This window comes from Haemorhous mexicanus, chromosome 8, assembly GCF_027477595.1.
Source record: "Haemorhous mexicanus isolate bHaeMex1 chromosome 8, bHaeMex1.pri, whole genome shotgun sequence".
NCBI classification, from domain to species: Eukaryota; Metazoa; Chordata; class Aves; order Passeriformes; family Fringillidae; genus Haemorhous; species Haemorhous mexicanus.
The window spans coordinates 30,332,751-30,353,178 of record NC_082348.1 but is presented as its reverse complement, the minus strand read 5'-3'; the positions used below and the strand labels follow the sequence as shown (position 1 = coordinate 30,353,178).

Here is a 20,428-nt window from a genome sequence, read left to right as displayed (position 1 = left end):
CCTTAATCCATCCCATTGTTTCAGTGTTACACAGCTTTTCAAACACAGAGAGCACTTAATGCTGAAAGCTGGACTGGAGCAGGGGTGAGTACAAGGCATGCCCCTGAACTCGATGACCCCTGCAAAATTGAGTCAAGTTTGTAATTTGCATTTTAATATTTCAGTCTTTGTCTCAGTACCTATAAAAGGAAAAAAAAAAAAAATCCCGTTCAGTGGAATTAGAAAAACAAGCAATGAATTTTGTCTAGCTTGGTTTCTTCCTTTTCTTTTGCTGACTCACCAAAACAGTAGGGTTTGGTATTTAGTTATGTGGTTTCTAGTGGAGGAGTCTGTGAACCCCATCAGATGGAAATATACCCATCCCTCTCCTGTATGGTTCTGTGCTGCTCCATGTCCTTAAGGCTTCCAGCAAACACATTCTTTATTTTTAGGCATGCAATGCTTTGTATCTGCAGTATTATGCCTCCTGAAAAGGCAGAAATTCATGATGCACTTCAATTCAGTAAATCTGAATGTGACCTGAAAGAGAAACCAGGAAAAACAAGCAAATAAACATTTGGCTTTTCTCACATATTAGGATAAACAGCATTTGCCTACAAATACCCAAAGCATTTTCAGTCATTTTAGCTCTTTGCAACCTTTCAACACTTGGAGGGATAAAAAATATCTCAAATTATTTTGTAAGCATTAGCTGTATTATTCATCCTTGGCAAAGTAATAGCTATCAGTGTTACAGAAATTAATGCCTGCTTTGGATGGTAATTATTTTAATCGGTGTTGTATTAATCTTATACTGTATCTTTCTCCCCATTGTTTTTTTTTTCTGGAAAGACAGACATTGTGGAACAGCTGCTCCTGTCTAAGGGGCAATAGTTTGGGTTTTTTAGTAGCTAGTATTGTACAAACATAGTAACATGTTCAGGTTAAGCCCTTGTACATCTGATCTCTGTGAGATTTGGGGTTTTTATCTGTACAGAGACCAAAGGATCAGGCAACATACCTAGTTCACCTGTTAAATACAAGTTTGTGCTCTGACTAGCATTTAGGAGGTGCCCTACTGAGATCAGAGGCTTTTAGGCTAAACACAGGAAAAATTGCTTCTGAATTAGGAGCAGCAGTTCTGTGTGAGGTTTTACTAGAAATACTGCACAAGCCACTGAGAGAAGAATCTCAGCTCTTCTTAATACATGTTTTTTGTTTTCTCAACCTTCCTGGAGAACAGGTGTTGTGTTGGGCAAAATAAGTTTTTGATAGTTTGGATGCCGCCAAGCCTTGTGACAGTGGACAGCGTGGCTGTGTGTTCATGTCCTGTGACAGGGGACAGTGTGGCTGTGTATGGTTCATGTCCTGTGACAGTGGACAGCGTGGCTGTGTGTTCATGTCCTGTGACAGTGGACAGCGTGGCTGTGTGTGGTTCACACCCTGTGACAGTGGACAGCGTGGCTGTGTGTGGTTCACGCCCTGTGACAGGGGACAGCGTGGCTGTGTGTGGTTCATGTCCTGTGACAGTGGACAGCGTGGCTGTGTGTGGTTCATGTCCTGTGACAGGGGACAGCGTGGCTGTGTGTGGTTCATGTCCTGTGACAGTGGACAGCGTGGCTGTGTGTTCATGTCCTGTGACAGGGGACAGCGTGGCTGTGTGTGGTTCATGTCCTGTGACAGTGGACAGCATGGCTGTGTGTTCATGTCCTGTGACAGTGGACAGCATGGCTGTGCATTCATGTCCTGTGACAGTGGACAGTGTGGCTGTGTGTGGTTCATGTCCTGTGACAGTGGACAGCATGGCTGTGTGTGGTTCATGTCCTGTGACAGTGGACAGTGTGGCTGTGTGTGGTTCATGTCCTGTGACAGTGGACAGCGTGGCTGTGTGTGGTTCATGTCCTGTGACAGTGGACAGTGTGGCTGTGTGTGGTTCATGTCCTGTGACAGTGGACAGCGTGGCTGTGTGTGGTTCACGCCCTGTGACAGTGGACAGCATGGCTGTGTGTGGTTCATGTCCTGTGACAGTGGACAGCATGGCTGTGTGTGGTTCATGTCCTGTGACAGGGGACAGCATGGCTGTGTGTGGTTCATGTCCTGTGACAGTGGACAGCGTGGCTGTGTGTGGTTCATGTCCTGTGACAGGGGACAGCATGGCTGTGTGTGGTTCATGTCCTGTGACAGTGGACAGCGTGGCTGTGTGTGGTTCATGTCCTGTGACAGGGGACAGCGTGGCTGTGTGTGGTTCACACCCTGTGACAGTGGACAGTGTGGCTGTGTGTGGTTCATGTCCTGTGACAGTGGACAGCGTGGCTGTGTGTGGTTCACACCCTGTGACAGTGGAACAGCGTGGCTGTGTGTGGTTCATGTCCTGTGACAGTGGACAGCGTGGCTGTGTGTGGTTCATGTCCTGTGACAGGGGACAGCGTGGCTGTGTGTGGTTCATGTCCTGTGACAGTGGAACAGCGTGGCTGTGTGTGGTTCATGTCCTGTGACAGTGGACAGCGTGGCTGTGTGTGGTTCATGTCCTGTGACAGGGGACAGCGTGGCTGTGTGTGGTTCATGTCCTGTGACAGTGGACAGCATGGCTGTGTGTGGTTCATGTCCTGTGACAGTGGACAGCATGGCTGTGTGTTCATGTCCTGTGACAGTGGACAGCATGGCTGTGCATTCATGTCCTGTGACAGTGGACAGCGTGGCTGTGTGTTCGTGTCCTGTGACAGTGGACAGCGTGGCTGTGTGTTCATGTCCTGTGACAGTGGACAGTGTGGCTGTGTGTGGTTCATGTCCTGTGACAGGGGACAGTGTGGCTGTGTGTGGTTCATGTCCTGTGACAGTGGACAGCGTGGCTGTGTGTGGTTCACGCCCTGTGACAGTGGACAGCGTGGCTGTGTGTGGTTCATGTCCTGTGACAGTGGACAGCGTGGCTGTGTGTGGTTCATGTCCTGTGACAGGGGACAGTGTGGCTGTGTGTGGTTCATGTCCTGTGACAGTGGACAGCGTGGCTGTGTGTGGTTCACACCCTGTGACAGTGGACAGCGTGGCTGTGTGTGGTTCACACCCTGTGACAGTGGACAGCGTGGCTGTGTGTTCATGTCCTGTGACAGTGGACAGTGTGGCTGTGTGTGGTTCATGTCCTGTGACAGTGGACAGCGTGGCTGTGTGTGGTTCACACCCTGTGACAGTGGACAGCGTGGCTGTGTGTTCATGTCCTGTGACAGTGGACAGTGTGGCTGTGTGTGGTTCATGTCCTGTGACAGTGGACAGTGTGGCTGTGTGTTCATGTCCTGTGACAGTGGACAGCGTGGCTGTGTGTGGTTCATGTCCTGTGACAGGGGACAGCGTGGCTGTGTGTGGTTCATGTCCTGTGACAGTGGACAGCGTGGCTGTGTGTTGTTCATGTCCTGTGACAGTGGACAGCATGGCTGTGTGTGGTTCATGTGCTGTGACAGTGGACAGAGTGGCTGTGTTCATGTCCTGTGACAGTGGACAGCGTGGCTGTGTGTGGTTCACACCCTGTGACAGTGGACAGCGTGGCTGTGTGTGGTTCATGTCCTGTGACAGGGGACAGTGTGGCTGTGTGTGGTTCATGTCCTGTGACAGTGGACAGTGTGGCTGTGTGTTGTTCATGTCCTGTGACAGTGGACAGCGTGGCTGTGTGTGGTTCACACCCTGTGACAGTGGACAGCGTGGCTGTGTGTGGTTCACACCCTGTGACAGTGGACAGCGTGGCTGTGTTCATGTCCTATGACAGTGGACAGCGTGGCTGTGTGTGGTTCACACCCTGTGACAGTGGACAGCGTGGCTGTGTGTGGTTCACACCCTGTGACAGTGGACAGCGTGGCTGTGTGTTCATGTCCTGTGACAGGGGACAGCGTGGCTGTGTGTGGTTCATGTCCTGTGACAGGGGACAGTGTGGCTGTGTGTGGTTCATGTCCTGTGACAGTGGACAGTGTGGCTGTGTGTGGTTCATGTCCTGTGACAGTGGACAGCGTGGCTGTGTGTGGTTCACACCCTGTGACAGGGGACAGTGTGGCTGTGTGTGGTTCACACCCTGTGACAGTGGACAGCGTGGCTGTGTGTGGTTCATGTCCTGTGACAGGGGACAGTGTGGCTGTGTGTGGTTCACATCCTGTGACAGTTTCCATCCTTCAGGGATGGAGCGTGCAGCGGTGCGGCTGAGCTGCTGGCCTCTGCTTTAATTGACAGGTGACCCTGCAGGGTGGCAGACAGCAGGGTGAGGGGGAAGTGAAGGAAGGAGTTCCTGTCCTTCTCCCAGGGACACCTGTCAGTGCAGAGCTGCTGGTCTGCGGGAGCAGCAGTTGGGTGTGAGGTCACACGGGTGCTGTGCCACCTGCACAGCCGCTCCCGCTGCTGCCAGGTGCAGGGTCAGGATGGCACGTCTCCATCCATCATGGATGTGCTGAGTGTGCTGTGGAAATCAAGCTGCTCTGCAGTATCACCAGCCTGGGACAGATACAGGCTATACTGTTGACAGTAGCTCCCAAGCAGCTGTGCTCCTTTGCCAGAAGCCAAGCCTGTTCAAAGCAGGTTAATTTCTAAAAGTAAAATGGTAGAAAGAGCTGTGGGCACTTGGTAAAAACACCTGTAGTATTCTCTTGGCCTCTTGCTGTTAATGCCTCATTACACATTCTGGCTGTTCTTCAGCTGAGGAGAAAGTGAGAAAGCCTCTTCAAGCCCTGCTTGCTGTAGAAGGAGCTTGGAATAGCCTGTCCAGCATCTCGATTTGTGTCTCATGGCATTAATAATGTTGTGTCCATACTGCTGACCATAGGCTTCTTGGACAGCAGTATTTTTAAGCTGATATAATTCATGACAGAATCACAACTTCCTATAGGCTTCTGAAGAGCATTGCAAAACCATTTTGAGCCTCAATTTCAGGCTTTTCCTCCCCCCCCCACTTTTTTATGAATCTTTTGCCAGCAGCAGAGGCACTAGAAATGTGTCCTGGCAGGCTCAGGAAAACATCCTTGAAACAAGTTACATTTGATTCATGTCTGAAGATAGTCCTCACAAACACGAGGGTGAGAAACATAGCTAAAAAAAGTTTAATCGTTTCTTAAACCATCACCTTCTACAGAATTTATTCTGTATTCACAAGGGAAAGCCATCTGTACCCACACTGTCAGGGTGGTTGTTTTTTTTTTTTTTTCCCCCAAGTCCTGGGCATATTGCGTTTATAAAAATAGTATTCCCTGTAAGCCAGGCTTTGGGAGCCAAACACTGTGAACGTTCAGAGCTACTGTTTTATACTGAGATTTAATTAGTGCTGGGATGAAGCAAAAGCAGTGCACATTGAGACAGTCTTACAATAATGTTTTACTTTATGAACCAACTACATTCATATCTTTCCTCTTCCCAAAGAGGTTACCTGGTTTAGTAAGGGGTATAAATAAACTGAAGAAACTCTCCAGAGTTTAGTGTAAAATTATAGGTAATCTTACTTGTGATCAAAATTTATTATTATTTCAGAAGAGGTACTTTTACAATCACAGTAGGTGAAAGTATGAAGATCCTGAGTGGCTGTGTGTTTGGTTTGCAGCTCACAGTTAATGAAGCAGCTGCCCAGCTGTGTGTGAAAGATAACGCCTTGCTGACCAGGAGGGATGAGCTCTTCGCACTGGCCCGGCAGATCTCTCGGGAGGTCACCTACAAGTACACCTACAGGACCACCAAGTAAGGCTTTCCTTAGCTCACAGGGTCTTCACTTTTGGGGAACTAAGCAGGCTGGTAGCATTTCTTCTGAAGCACTAGAGACACTTCCTTCTTGACCTACAGGACCACCAAGTAAGGCTTTTGTTAATTCAGAGGGTCTTTTCTTTCAGGAATTAAGCAGGCTGATACCATTTCTTTTGAAGCACTAGAGACACTTCCTTCTTGCTCTTCAGTTAGCAATGGGTTCTCCTGAGGAAAGAGGGAAAGGCTATTCGAGTCCTGAAGTTTATAGACTGATAGGATTCAACTGTCTTGAATTACCTTTTTATTTGCTCTCTAGTTTTGCAAGTATTTTGAGGCTAGTGCCTATTAAGAGGCATTTGAGAGGCTGGTATTTCAAGCATTTGAAGCATTAGTGTGTTTTGAGGATAATGTATGTTGGCAGAGTAGCCAGAGATGCTCAATGCATCAATTTCCTTTTTTCCATATACAGATTTGTCTTGTTAGCCAAAAAGATAAGGTTAAGGGGAGTGGCTTACAAGCTTCCTTTAAAGGAACTGAAGCTGAGTCCTAATTTCACTTGTTACTGTTCTGTCAGATGAACTGCTGTTATGAAATGGTGACAGAGGCTTAACAGCTTTTAAATACAATTAAAACCTTAGCATTAGTAAGTATGACTGAATATCTTGATACTTTTCTTAGATTTTTAAATGCTGATTCCCTTGCCTGTAATGTAATGTCCTTTCAAAATACATTTTGCTACCCTTCTAGAAAGTTTTCCTTTGCTCCCCTTTCTTCCATAGAGATTCATATAAATATACAACCATCCTGGGTAAGCAATGCCAAGGGCATTTATGTAATTTTCTGTGCTTTCCTTCCTCTTTGGAAGGAAGAATCCATTAATCTCTTGATGCTTCTGAAAGCAGCACAAAATACTTGTGTTCCTATACTTGAATGACTTTCACTACCATGTCAAATTGAACTGGAGGCTTTTTTGTGCATCTTGTTCTTCCCTGATCTGGTTTTTTTTCCATGACTCCTTTTCATTATTTCTGGTGATCGGGGTTAATGTGCTGTTTACTGATCATGAATGTATCTTCTCTTGTAGATCTAAATGTGGAGAAAGGGATGAGCTGTCACCAAAGAGAATCAAGATAGAGGTACAGTAATGTGACTTCTGTATTTTGACCTGTGTGTGCTGAAATTCAGCTTTGTTTTGAAGGGATCTGTCTTAAGGAAATTTGTCAGAAAAACATTTGATAGACAGTTGATGGGTATGAGAGAGAGAGGGTGGGAAAACATCACCAGTGTCTCTGTAAGTGTAAGTGTTTGATGGAGAAACCTGTAGGAGCAGGGGTAAAGAGTAGGATTTGTTTAATGGTAAAGATACTCTGTGTTTTGCACTCAGAGTGAGTAGGAGGGGAGGAATGGGACTGACTGACTTCCTGTGGTGGAATAAGCTCAAGCACTGTAGGAGATGTCTTCCCATAAGGCCTGCTGCTTTTCAGTCAGCATCAGGTGGGGCTTGCCTAATTCACTGGAGTCAGCTGTTGATCATGTCCAAAATACAGAGTTCTGGATAAGGACTGATGGCAGAATATTAGCCATCTCTGGCTGAGCCATAAATTAGGACACAGATCATATTGAAATGTCAAAAACTAACTAAAAGGTATATATCTCAACACAAGAGGTTGTGCCTGTAGATATTAAATTACAGCTTTTTGTAATGAGTTTTGTGTCAAATGCAGACATACATGGCTCATGTATACACTTGCACAAGATGTTGCTTAGGGAGATGATGGGAATTTCTTGTAAAGAGTGAATAGCAGACCTTTCTTTACAATTTGTATTTTAAACAAATTACTGTTTCACTGTTACGTGGGTATCTAATTTATCTCTAGCAATGTGGGTGTTTTTTATTGTACTATCTACTCAAAAAGGTGTAGGTTCAATGTGTGTTAGAATATGAGCTAGATTTGTATGTGACACAGATAGGTGATGTATTCTCTAACTGTAGAGGAAAATTGCAACACATTCTGAAATGTGTTTCTCATATGCAATGCATTCTGTGATAAATGATGCACTCTATGTGGTAAGGCTTTAAGTTTTTTTTCAGTGCTGCAGTGCTTTCACCTGTACAAAGGCTTTTTGCTGTGAGGCAAACCCTGGTGAGAGCAGTTAGTTTCGAAAAGGCAGTTTTGAACAGGTATAGAAGAGTTCATCTTACTTGTGAAGTTCCATCAGTCCATATACAGCTGTAGTTTTGAGTTTATGTAGTGCAAAATACACATGTGCAATGAGGATTCACTGGTAGCTTGGATAAGTCAGCAATGTCGTTTTTGTGTGTCAGGGTTTGCTTTTGACCTCTGCTTGTTCTTTGATCCACAAAAAAGAGCAGGGAAAAGCTGCATTACATGATTTTATCCAGCTTCACCTTTATCAACAGCCTTGACCACCATGCTGTAGGATGGTTGCTTGAGTCTCCTCTCTTTTGTTCAGTCCAGCCCTAATTTGTAGGAGTTGGTGGGGAGCTGCCACTCGTCTGCTTGAAATAGTATTTCAGTGACTTGGATTTCAGCATTAGAAAGTTTTTCCTTCATTCAGTAATAACTGATGATGAGCAAGTGTCTAAAATGACACACTGCAAGGGAGGTGCTGTTTTTTACAGGATCTTCATTGAAAGAAAGTGTAAAATTAAAACCCTGAAAAATACAAGCTGAAACTCAGGGTCTTCTGGAGAGCAGGAAATCTGGACAGCCTTAGGGGATGTGTATTCTCCTATTTTCTGCGTGGTGAAATCTTAAAAGTCTGAAAGGCCTGCTTCTTTTATATACTTTATAGTTCAATAATTCTGAGAAAGGATATTTACTTGGTTCTTGTTTTATCTAAAATCGCCAGTTATATTTTAAAATGCCTGTGAAAATTTCATGTCCTAACTGTACAAATGACTGTTTCAGAAATAGGTCATTTTTCCAAAATAAGAAATTGAAAATTAAATCGAATTGAATCTTCAATCTGATAGCATAGCATTATTAATTTTGAAATTACCCATATTGTTATCAGTAGAAATGTCTTTTTTCTTCACAACTTTGGGAGTGTTCTAAGGAGGAGTAAAGCATTGTTTCAGTGCATTTTGGATTTGAGGTGCACTGTGAATTTTGGGCTTTACTTCAATGAAATGTAAAAAAGATGCAGTATGACACAGTAGATCACTGCTGTTTTGGGTTCCTGGTGCTTGCATTTTTTTTTTTTTTTTAAAGTAAAAAGTCCTTTTTTCAGTAATCAGTTCAGGGATCTTTTTGGTTATGTTTTGGTTTGGTTATTTTTGGAAAGGTGAAAGTAAAAAGGAAAATGGTAGCAAATGCAGATTTTTCCTTCTGTTCTGGGTAAGAATTCCTTACACTGTTTTTGGAGTTGTAATGCTTCATTGTGGATCTGTTTGTTCACCATGATGAAAATACAGAAAAGATCTGAACATGGGGTATATTTTTTGTTGTTATAACTAGCTCTTTTCTGGTTTTCTTTTTCTTTTTTTTTTTTCTTTTTTTTTTTTATTTGAGAAGAAATTTTTTTTTTGCCTTTCTGTTTTAAGGCTGAACTCTGTATTTTGATTCACCATTCCTTTAACTATTAATCATTAATGTCTCTGTGAAGCATGGCCTAAAATTACTGGGGCTTCAATTTGAAAAGACTTCACAGCCTGTTTGCATAGTGTAAAAGATTACTTAAAAAAAAGATGAGTTAATTTCCTGAAATGTAATAACACTTAAAAAAGCCTCCAGAGAGGCTCTGAAGGTCATCCTTGAGCAGAGCCAGCAGAGCTGTGTGTGCATGCTGCAGCTCTGTCAATCTGCAGCCACATTGTAAATGTATCCCTTTCATGAATATGAAACTTGCACAAGCATTACAAAGAAACAATGTGCCATGAATTACATTAAATTACCTGTAAAAGCCTTTCTCTTCCCCTGTGAGCTCTCCCCCTCTTATTCGTTGAGTGGGTGGGTGAGCTGTGGGAGTGAAGTGTAAAGAGGAGAAGGGGAAAAAATTCCAGGCAAATGACAGACTAAAGGTGTGGAGGGAGTGAAAAAAGGAGTGGAGTGAATTGGTATTTGGGAGCAGATTATAAAAAAAGAGTTGTAGTTCCTAAATCTGCTCTTGACAAAGAGCAGGACAGGCAAATAGGGGTGGAAATGGCACATCCTCCTGCAGAGCAAGGATCAATCCTGCTTAGGTGTTGTGTGGCTGGGGCACCCCTTATTTTGTCATCTTCCCTGACTCAGTTCCAGCACCACTCAGAGCAGTGAGCTGTTGTGGCACCAGCCTAGAAACCAAAACAAGTCACAGATACATCAGGCAGAAGTGGAGGAAGAGGCTCTTCATCACTATTGGGGTTGACAAAGTTCCCCTTCAGAGTCTGCATGAACAGCCTAGAGAGGAAAAAATGAGAGTTTTTAAAAATATTCTTGCTGTCTGTCGTCTGAAGAAATTACTTTGTGTGTCTGTGTCTTCATTTATATGAACAAGAGGGGTGGGAAGAGCTTTCAAAAACTCATTTCCCGAAGCTCAGTGGGAGTCAGGGGGCACAGGCAGGGAGACCTGAGCAGAGGCTGCAAGGAAATGTCTTCCCTTGCTGCCAGTATGGGTGGAGGAAGAGGAGAGAAAAGCCCCACCTCCGCTATTTCTGAGAAGGCTGAAAAAGAAAACCAAAGTGTGGGATTTGTTTTTTTCACAAAAACAGCAAAAGCAGTAGAAGGTACTGTTTTCATAGGAAAAATGTCATTAGAGGGAGCGAAAAAGCACATGTGGGACTGGGAACATCTGCTGCACAAAACCGCTTGGAAAACAACTAAGCAGCAGCATGGGAAAACAAAAATGCTGCAGTGCATGCAGGAGGGCCTCCAGGCAACCATGGGGCAGAGCAGGTTGGTGCTTGGAGCAGCCTGCTCCTTATCCCACAGGGCACTGGGGACAGGCAGCAGTGGGAAGGGCTCTGGGAGGGTGATCCAGAACGTGTCATCCTCCAGGAGTTACCTGCCTGACTGAGGGGGGGCTGGCACAGCAGCAGGCAGCCAGAGGTGCCTTTGGGAAACAGCCTGGTTTGGGATAGGCAGGCGATCACAAATGTGTGGTGAAGAAATGTGTTACCTGTTTTGTTGCAAAAATAGGATCCTGAGTGAAAGGGTTTTGTGTGTTGAGCTTCTCATCTTCCTACACACAATCATTCTCTCCCAAACAGATTCAGGTCTTAACTACAGAAGTGGTCAGTTCTCATGGAAATGTGCTGCAAAGCCTTTGTTTCCAGCTTAGGCTGGAGCTTTGTGGCAGTTAACCTGGCTGTGAGGTTTTTGCATAGCTGTTGTGTTTATTTGTTCTTTGAGGGAGTATGTTGGGTGTTTAAAAGCAATATGCAGCATTCTGACAGATTTTAAGGTGTTTCCCTGAGCATAAAGAATATTATTATTCTTTGCACTGAGGTCCTGGCCATCTGCCTTGGGTCAGACCCCTGCTCTGCAGGTCAGTGGGGAGCCTGCTAGTGGAGGGAACCTCATAGTACTTCCCCTGTATTTTTTCTGAAAGATCACTTCTATTTTCCTTGGGCAGTAACCCTTTTGTCCATCTATTGTTGAAAATGTAATTATTGACATGTATGTGTCTTTGGAATCTGCAGGGCAAATATATCTAATTTAGTGTGGTTTTGAGACCGAGGTCTGTAGAACCTCAGTGACAGATGTCATTATTCTCAGGTTTGGGTCTGTCTTAAGATCTCTGGCTTCCTCTCCCATTTTACCAGAGTTACCTGTACTGTGCTTTTGTAAACATTTCTGGATGTTCCTCTAGTGCACATGAGCTTTCGTTTTATAACACCGAGATAGATAAACCCTTCATTTTGAACCTTTGCTTCAGTGATTGTCTTAATGGAGTCTGGCAGGCTTTCACAGGAACTTTATTTGCTTTATTGATACATATGCAAGCTGCAGAAGAGATTTGCATGTCATAAGAATTTCAGACTGGAAGAATTATTGAATCATGCTTTCTCATAGTCTGTAAATTTTTCACTGTACTTCTGAAATGGTGATATTTCATTTTGTGATACAAGTGTAGGTTCTGTGTGAAATATGTTGAATTTCAGGAGGCTTTTCTCAGTTTCACAAGGTTAGTATATATCCTTGCCTACATATAAACTTGATTCCTGAAAAGTGACAGAAACCATAGGCCTAAATCTGCCTGTCAAGGCTGAATGTAAGCTAGTTTAGTGTGAGTAACAAGGGTAGTCTGGATTCAGCTGAAACTTGAGAGAGATGAGATTTTCTGTGCCATATTAGGTATATAGCAGTTGCTGTGGAGGGGCTGGGTGTGTTTTATGCACAAACTTAAATGAAATGGATAGCACAAACATGTAAATTGCAGTCCAGAATTTTCACAGAAGTTCAGGAATGTGATTTTTAGGTTGGTTTTTTTTTTTTTCTTCTATGTGTACATAGACAGTAAAGAAAGAATAGTAATATGTCCCTCTTGGTTTGGTTTCTCTTTATGCTCAATAGGATGGTTATCCTGATTTCCAGGACACAGTCCAGACGCTCTACCAGCAAGACAAAATGCCACTTGCTTTGGCTAAAGGAAAGAGTGAAGACCCAACAGCTCTTAATTCCCAGGTAAACCAGCTACGCTGCATTGTGAATAATACAGGCTATGTATTTGTACACTGATTTTGATGTTGTTTTGATGACTAAATTAATTCCCATCCGTTTTAAAAGGCTACCTAGCGTAGCTGTGATTGCATCACTCTTAATTTGGGTTTACCTCCCGAAACTGTTCTGTCACAGTACTACAGCTTTGCCCTTGTTAGTTCCAAGGAGGTAAGATGCAGCATAGTAGGCTTGAAAATCTGTGGTTGCCTGTTGGGAGCAAGTAGGGTAGTATTGGTACAGGCTGTGCTGTGTTCCTTGCGTTCCCCGCTATAAATGGAAAGCTCAAGTTTCTGAGCCGAGAGGAATAGAGTAGGCGATCTTGGAGTCCTCTCTGCTGACATGTCTTACAAGGAGAAGGGCCAATGTGTTTAGGAGATAAGCAAACCTCTGGATCTGAGAGGATAAATTGGCTTCCTAAACAGCACCTAGCCTGGTGGAAGTGCAGTGTTCTTGAGCAGACAGAAAGCTTTGTATAAATGAAGACAGGTTGCCAATTTTTTCTTTGTCTTTTCTGTAGTGTATCCCAGCCTCGAGGCAAAATACCCATCTCCTACCGCCAGTTCTTGCCAAGGAGGGATTTCATGCTAAGTTGCAACAAATTTGTTTTGTGTAGCTGATTTGGGCAAATGTAATCACCAAATTTGCACGTAAGATTACGTTTAGGAAAAACGTTTAGGAAAACCTTCCTGTTTTCTGAGAATGGATGTGTTACCCTTTCATTTACCTTCTTCTATTGCAAAGTAGTGCTCAGTCACACAAATCTGGGATACATCAAATGCAGTTACACCACATATTCTGATGTCACAGAATAATTACATGAGCTTGTTTTGTATATGCTTCAAAGATTTTGTTGGTCGTTGCCATATAACAATGGACTACAGATTTAATTCACGCTTAAATGTATCTGCAACTCTACAGGTTTTTCTGTGGTGATCAGAAGCATAATTGAAGTTTAAAATTCTGGTTTTATCCCAAGCAAACAACAAAGATGGCATGAATGAGAAATGTTTTATTCTTTTTAAAAATTACTGTGTAGTTCAAAAGTTGGTAACAGGAGTGACTGAATAGCAAAGTTAAACTACACTTGTAAGTAAACTGTTTGAAAACAGTTTCTCCTTTTACCTTCCTCCCAAGACAGGGCTGGAGTTGTCAGTGTTCTTTTGCAGACCCTGATGAGCTCTGAGCCAGAGTATGTAAATGCTGGCCGTGCCATTGCCCTGCTGTCAGGGTCACCACAGGCTGGAGAAGCCCAGGGTTTGCTGGTCTGTTAGGCTGTCATTGTACCTGTTCAAATTATTGAGCTATGCTGAGCAAGCAGCCTTTTGTGGGAAGTCAGGGCTTTCAGCATCTCCCATGAAAAGTGAAATGCTCTGCAATGAGTAGATCTCTGCAGCAGTTGAAACAATTACAGCATTACCTGGAAGAGAAATCAATTTTTCCTATCAATTGTACATGTTAAGTTCGTGTACTTTCTGTTCTTATGTTCATTGTGGCTCTTCTAAATCAACTTTCTTGACTTGTGATTTTCTTCTTATTTTTGCAAGATGCTTATTTACATTCTCTCAAGAACAAGATTATAGTGAAAGTTAGAATTTTCTTGGCATTAAAGTCAATGACAAACATTCAGACGCCATTTCCTCCCACGTTGCACTGGATTGTTTAGCTCCACTCTCTAGAGGTGTATAGGTCTTGTTCTTCTTCTAGACAGACATTTCACACCTTTATCCCCCACAAACATACTGTCATCCTACACTTTCAGAATGGCAGATTTTTAAGCTTGTGTAGTGCTGTTTCCTAAAATAAAGATTCCAAGATGTCTGGTGAAATCTTGGCATAAGTTTTTAGCAGATGTTGCCATTGCTTTTGGAATACTTTCTGGAATACTTTGTGAAGGCATATATTTGAGCTAACAGAGCTAACTGGATAATTAAGACATTTCTTTTTTGCTTTTCTTGAGATTCTCTTCACGTAACCCGCAGTCCTAAAGTGCAGGAAGCGTTTTTTGTGTGTTTTTGAAGAACAGAATTTAATGTTGCATTTCTGAGTAGATGAACTACAACAGCTTGGATTTTAAGTATTCTTGAGTGACTCAGATGTACATTATGAAAATCTCTATGGGTGCAAAAATATTTTGTTTGCTTCATAGTTTTGAAGAAACCGTAAAACACACATCTGTACATATGAGTCAACAAAAACCACTATCTAGGCTGTTAGTCTTTTCATCTGATCCTGTTTTTCCCCCTGTGTTTTGACTTGCTCTATGTATGTATATAGAGAGAAATCTTTTTTTGTTTCAATTGCAGTCGGAAAAGGTGATGGCAAAACAGATGGAGTTTCTCTGCAACCAGGCAGCGTTAGAGAGACGTCTTTCCACAGGGTGTTACAGGCAGAACTCTGAAGAGCACAGCCCCAATGGCATGTCATTAGATAATGCTGATGGACAAGGTATGGTAGCTCCCATAGCTCCCAGGCACACAGTGCTGCCAGCAGAGACATTTGATGTTATGCAACCTCTGTCAGTGGTGGTGTTTATCTCATGTAGAGCCCTGAGCGCTGAATGGACAAGACAAGATCTCTCTCTGCCCTGAAGTGCTTTCTGTGTAAATAATGCAATCAGATGCATGCTTGGGTTCTGTTCTGTTCCTGTTGTGCATCTGGGCAAACTGCCTTCCCCAGGGATAACGTGGGGAGGGCAGGAGGTTGGGTGCACTGCTGTTACTGAGAGCAGGACGTTGCTCTAGCTTTATCCTCAGTTTTGAAAACAGAGCAGAGTGTTGCATTTCATTTGTGTTCTTGCTTTGAGAAATTGAAAATAAAGGAGGTAATATAGTTGGTACCCCTTTTTGTTTACCTGTTTGTGCAGTCTAGGAACAAAACCTGAGGAGCTGGCTATGTAAATTACTTAGCACTAAGCATGTTCTGATGATGTTCTTAGTGGCTTGTTATTCTTCAAAAAGCTTACAGTTCTGTGGTTCTCTTTGATTTACCAACGGGCTATTCCTTGTCTTGAATTAATTTTAGGAATGTTTGTTTTGCCTGAGCATTTCTGTTTAGATCACTTTTTTTACTGTTGTGAATTGAGACAAAATGTTGCAAACAAGAAATACAACCAGAAGTTCTTTTGTCTGTTTTTTAAATTCTAGTTTTTCTAAGGGGGTTGAAAAGAAGCAGTAGAGGGACAACTAAGGGAATCAAGACAATTAAGTGTTAAAAACCAGATTTTCATTTGTATGAATTAGTCAAGCAATGAGGTACAGAAGTAATCATGAAGAATAGGTTTGTGGATCCAGCTTTCCTTGGCCCAGCAAGCTTCTTTGTGCCATTTGGCCATTGTGCAGGGGAACTGGAAATTTTTTTGATCTCGGAGGGGTTGTGCAGTGGGAGAGGAAAATTTTTGTATCTCAAGAGGATTTTTGAGCAAAATAAAGGGTTTTAAAATTTTTTTTTTTTTATTTTTTGGTCTGGCTGAGTGTCCCTTCCTAGCAGTGCCTGTGAAGTAGTCTGCAAGCAATATATTTACATAAGCTCTGTTTTGCTAGAAAACTTCCCTGAGCAGCTGGAATCTAGGATGCATTTTTGCTGATAGAATTACCATGTGTTTAAGTCTCTGTTTTTTCGTACTGATTTTCTTTTAATGCATCAATGTCTCACTGTGAACAACTTGTAGGTGAAAGACCACTGAACCTCCGGATGCCCAGCCTGCCAAGCAGACAGATGCAGCACATTTCACTTGATGGAGAGCAGCACGTTGGGAAATCTCTGTGCAGTGACTTGATCCGGCTTTACCCCAGCGGTGAGGCAAAGTCCCAGTCCTCGGGTTAGTGCTGCCCCTGAGAAATTACCCACCACTCCTTATTTTCTCTGATGTCTCTGAGTGAAGCAGCCAGGAAGGCAGGCTGGCATGCAGTGTGTGTAACCATGCCAAGGCTTTGGAGGAAACTCCAAGAGGAGTGTTACTTGCTAATCTAGAGTCAGATTGAGTATTATTTGGGAAAAGTTCAGGGGATGCAGTAGCTGCAATCACATAATCAAGTCCTGGCATGTGTCTGTCCTTGGTATTGACCCAAATTACTGCTATTAAATACTTAAACTGCATCACAGTGACAGCAACATGATTATGACATGGCTTCATTCTGATAATAGAATCAGGCTTTTTATAAAGAAGATGTCTTTATTTTGATTTCTAAGGACCTAGCACTGTTTCTCTGCTTTGAAATCATACAAATCATGCAGTAAGTCTTTGCCACCTGGGTTTCTCATTCACTGACCTCTGCTCACTGCCAGCCTTGTAATTTACCTCTGTCATTGGGAGAAACCCACTCTAAGTTTGATAGAAGAGAGCAAAAAACCTTTGTGAACTCTCTTTGGGTAGCTTCAGTGTAATACTCAGTGCACTGAGCTAAAGCCAGGAGTTCTTGAGACTCTTGCAACTTTAGGAGCAATAATATAATCCCACCTGACTTTGAAAGATGCAGTGGGGAAGAGGTTATTTGAAAGACAAGGTGCAAAAGTAGGTGTTTTGAAAACCAGGCGGAATCTTGTCCGTTTCACTTTGGGATACTGCAGTCTTGGCTCACCTCTTTTGCAGATTTGTCCCAATCCCAGTGCTAATTCACTTAGTGAAATCTCCAGTAGGGGATTTTTACCTGTTCCTTCTCAAAATGCAAGTGCAGAGTGCATCTCCATTAACCCCTGCTGCCAGAGGGGTTGAAGTGAATCTGTGATGCTCCTCTGTCATCAACTGCAGTGTAACTGAGGTGGTTCTAACCCAGCTGGGTTAAAGACCAGGAGGAGGAGGCAGAATTTATTGCTTCATCTGTTTGTGTCCATGTGGTTCTTGGACCTTTTTGTTGATTTAAGAACAAAACATACTTGTTTCCAAACAGTATTTTAACATCTTTATTTCTTTCCTTCTTTCTTTCTTTTCTCAATGCAGAAGGCCTTGGTATATTAAAGGATTTTCCTCATTCAGCTTTTAACAACATTGAAAGGAAGGTCATAAAAACAGAACCTGAAGACACAAGATAGTCATTCTGCTCTGGAAAACAGTGTCATAGTAAAGAATGAAACTTCACAAGAGAAAAAAAAACAGCCTTAATAACCAGTGTTGCCTCATTCAAATAAGAGATTTCAATAGCCAAAGCCTAAGAACTGGTACAGTAATCTGTGGAAACAGGAAAGCAAGAGACACTGCAACTAAAACAGTAATACAGGTGGATAAACATTCCTGTAAAAGTGGTTTTATAACGTGGGAAGATTCACAAATTAATATTGTGGGTCTTCATTATTTAAGAATGTATTATGTATTTGTATAACTTATCAAAGTAAATCTAGATGTCGGGACGTGTATTGAGTCCAGTAGATGTGGCTACAGTTCATTTTACTTGAAATTTCAATGTCTACTTTCAGTGTACCTAGCGTAGATATGGTTGTTAAACATTTGAATTAAAAATCATTGGAGAATTAGGAATGCAAACCTCGTGACACAATTAACAGCAAGTTTGCAACAATATTTGTAGAAAAAGGAAAATGCATACAATATTTTCATGGTTTAAAATGTTATGTGGATATAGCATTTGATAGACCTAGACCCTGATTCTGTATCATAGCAGATGTACTTGACACTTAACTATGGCTACATCACTTCCAATGGTTCCAGCAGCCTTTGTGTAACACACTCACAGCATAATACCTACACACAGCTCAGGAGTGTGGGAAATGCCAGTTAGAGGATGGAAGAGTCCATATGATTGGCTCCCATTTCCTCAGGAAAAACTGGGGATTGAGGTACCATACAATTACTAAATTTCATTTGGTAGGAAACTCGAGAGACCAAGTAGTATGGACAGGGCTGCAAAAATTGTCATTCAGACAGACCATTATAACTTCTTGGACTTCTCTGTGGATCTTAAAAAAAAAAAAAAAAAAAGGCATCCCAAGTGTGGCAAAGATGAGAAACGGTGCAGCATTTATGCATCAGTGTAAAAGGTTGCACTTCATATCCAGAAACCATAAGATTTTTTGGAGGAGAGACAGGAGTTGTCTTCAGCACGAAACTCCTTACTAAGTGCTGTCCAGCCCACATGATTCTATGAATATACTGTATACTGCATACAGTATGCCAATATGTTTCTTTATGTATGTGATTAATTAACATCTGTATTCTTTATTTATTTGACATTTTTTATTTTTTGTACATGTTCACTTTTGAAGATGTCATTTTATCTAAGGAGGAGTAGTTGGCATATAACTTTGGAATTTTCCATGGTGTGTTTGTGTGCATCCATCTTTCCTCTGTGCTGCTCTGCAGTCAGGACAGTTATATGCCTCCATTTCCCAACACAGTTTGTGCTTACGACGTGTTCTGGAGGGGAAAGGGAGAGCTGAAGAAAGTGAGTTACCATGTCAGAGGGTAAAACTTCCCTATTCAGGTGTGCACTCCATGTCTGCAGTTTGCTCTGTGTCCTAGGTGTGTATTAACAAACCAGTCAGTCTCTGTTGTACTGAAACGCTCAGCAAAACGTGAACTGAAATGTCTACACTGCAGTCTCTTATCACTGTAAACATATCTAATTATTTTATCACTTGATTTGTGGAACAAAGCTTTATAGTAGAAACACCAGTAAAACAACTTTTTATACTATTAAAATGTTTGGTTTTTTTAAAAAAAAAATGTTTCTTGAACTGTATGGTACTGTTTCACTTACTGAAGTATCTTTCTTTAAGCAATGGAGTTCGCAGCTTTGCTGTTTAGGCATAAGAGATTGAATGTGTAGTTATATTTCCTCTTTCCTGTTGTGTGAGTTAGTAGCACGGACGTTTCTTTAGTTTGTAACATTAACCAGTGCCCTGGTTAGTACCTGAGTAGTTTTCCTGAGACGTGTATGGAACTTGTTAAAGGACAGTTTAAGGTTTGAACTGTACAGCTTGAGCAATAGAAGGTACCAAGCAGCAAACCTTTAGAGATGCAGGAAACATTTGGTTTTCTCCAACATCTGACACCATCAAAAGTTGTGTGTGGGTCACGGAAGAAGCTCTTAAGCTTGCTGGTCTCTTCAGTTAAAGTGAGAGGAAGGAAAAAGAACTTGCTAAGCAGCACACTGTTTCAGTCCAGTCCAGAATTTATTTTGTAAACACTAATGTATTAAATTTGCTATAAATTAAAGTCTATAACAGTTATATTTTTGAGTTGTAAATACAGTACTTTGTGTCACGACCAGTTGGTTATCTCCCGAATGATATTTCAGTTCATAGTCCAACAGGCCATTTCAGTCTCAATAAGCTGGAAGCAATTTTTTTTACTGGTTTGCAGCTGTATGATTTTTATTTTTATTTTTATCCTCGGGTGGGGGAGGTGGGAGGTACATTCCAAGATTGCACATACGTTTGGTAACAGCAAATACTCAAGCATTGGTCTTTCCATGACAAAGGTCTTGGTGGACTGCATCCTGGCCAGCCTCTGGAGTCGCAGGTAAAGGCTTGCCTTCGTCTGCTCGGGAAGGGTTGCTAGATCCAGGATACTCTGGATCAAAATCCAGCCCTGCAAATGATGCCTGTTTTATTCACATGTTTATATTGTTGCTTACAAAATAAAATTCACCGTGAGAACTCTTTAGTTTCCCCAGGGTTTGTCCTTTTTGGTTTTTTTAATTGTGTTTTCTAAAAGATGTTAATTTTGGCAGGGCGGGTGGGGTAGGGGAGGAGGGAGTACCTCGAACTGCAGCTCTCAGTGGAGGAAGCCTTTTCCTGCTCTTGTGGTTGAATCCTCATTTAAGGGTGGCCTCATTATGTGCACAGCCTGCAGGGCTCAGTGGGCCAGGCAGGAGGGAGGAACTAAAACCTGGGCAGGGTCTTCAGCACTGAGGTGCTGAGTTCCCTTCCCACCTCCTGCGCTCCTGCTTTTGTGTGCGCTCCAGTTTGCGCGGGGTTGCAATCAGCACAGAGCTGCTAGGATGGGATGGCAGGCGTGTGTGAGTGCTCTTTGGGAATCAGGGAGCCTTGGTGATCCACCCTGTCCCAACTTGCTTTCTGCTGGGAGGTTGTTAGGGTGCAGAAACTGGAGGGGAGGTGAGGTTCAAAAAGGG

The 20,428-nt window shown here is 42.7% G+C and overlaps 1 protein-coding gene across 6 annotated transcripts in view; it reads left to right on the top strand.

Moving 5' to 3' along the window:
- NAB1 (NGFI-A binding protein 1) overlaps positions 1 to 19,955 on the top strand; it is a 29,005-nt gene extending 9,050 nt beyond the window's left edge. For 5 of the 6 annotated variants that reach the window (XM_059853429.1, XM_059853426.1, XM_059853430.1 and 2 more), the window contains 6 exons: positions 5,543 to 5,676; positions 6,764 to 6,815; positions 12,198 to 12,308; positions 14,648 to 14,789; positions 16,012 to 16,161; positions 17,281 to 19,955. In XM_059853429.1, the coding sequence (XP_059709412.1) occupies positions 5,543 to 5,676; positions 6,764 to 6,815; positions 12,198 to 12,308; positions 14,648 to 14,789; positions 16,012 to 16,161; positions 17,281 to 17,372 (681 nt within the window). In that variant the 3' untranslated portion in view covers positions 17,373 to 19,955. The remainder of the gene's footprint in view (positions 1 to 5,542; positions 5,677 to 6,763; positions 6,816 to 12,197; positions 12,309 to 14,647; positions 14,790 to 16,011; positions 16,162 to 17,280) is intronic. The other variant, XM_059853431.1, reaches the window with a different exon arrangement.
- The last annotated feature ends 473 nt before the right edge of the window (positions 19,956 to 20,428 follow it).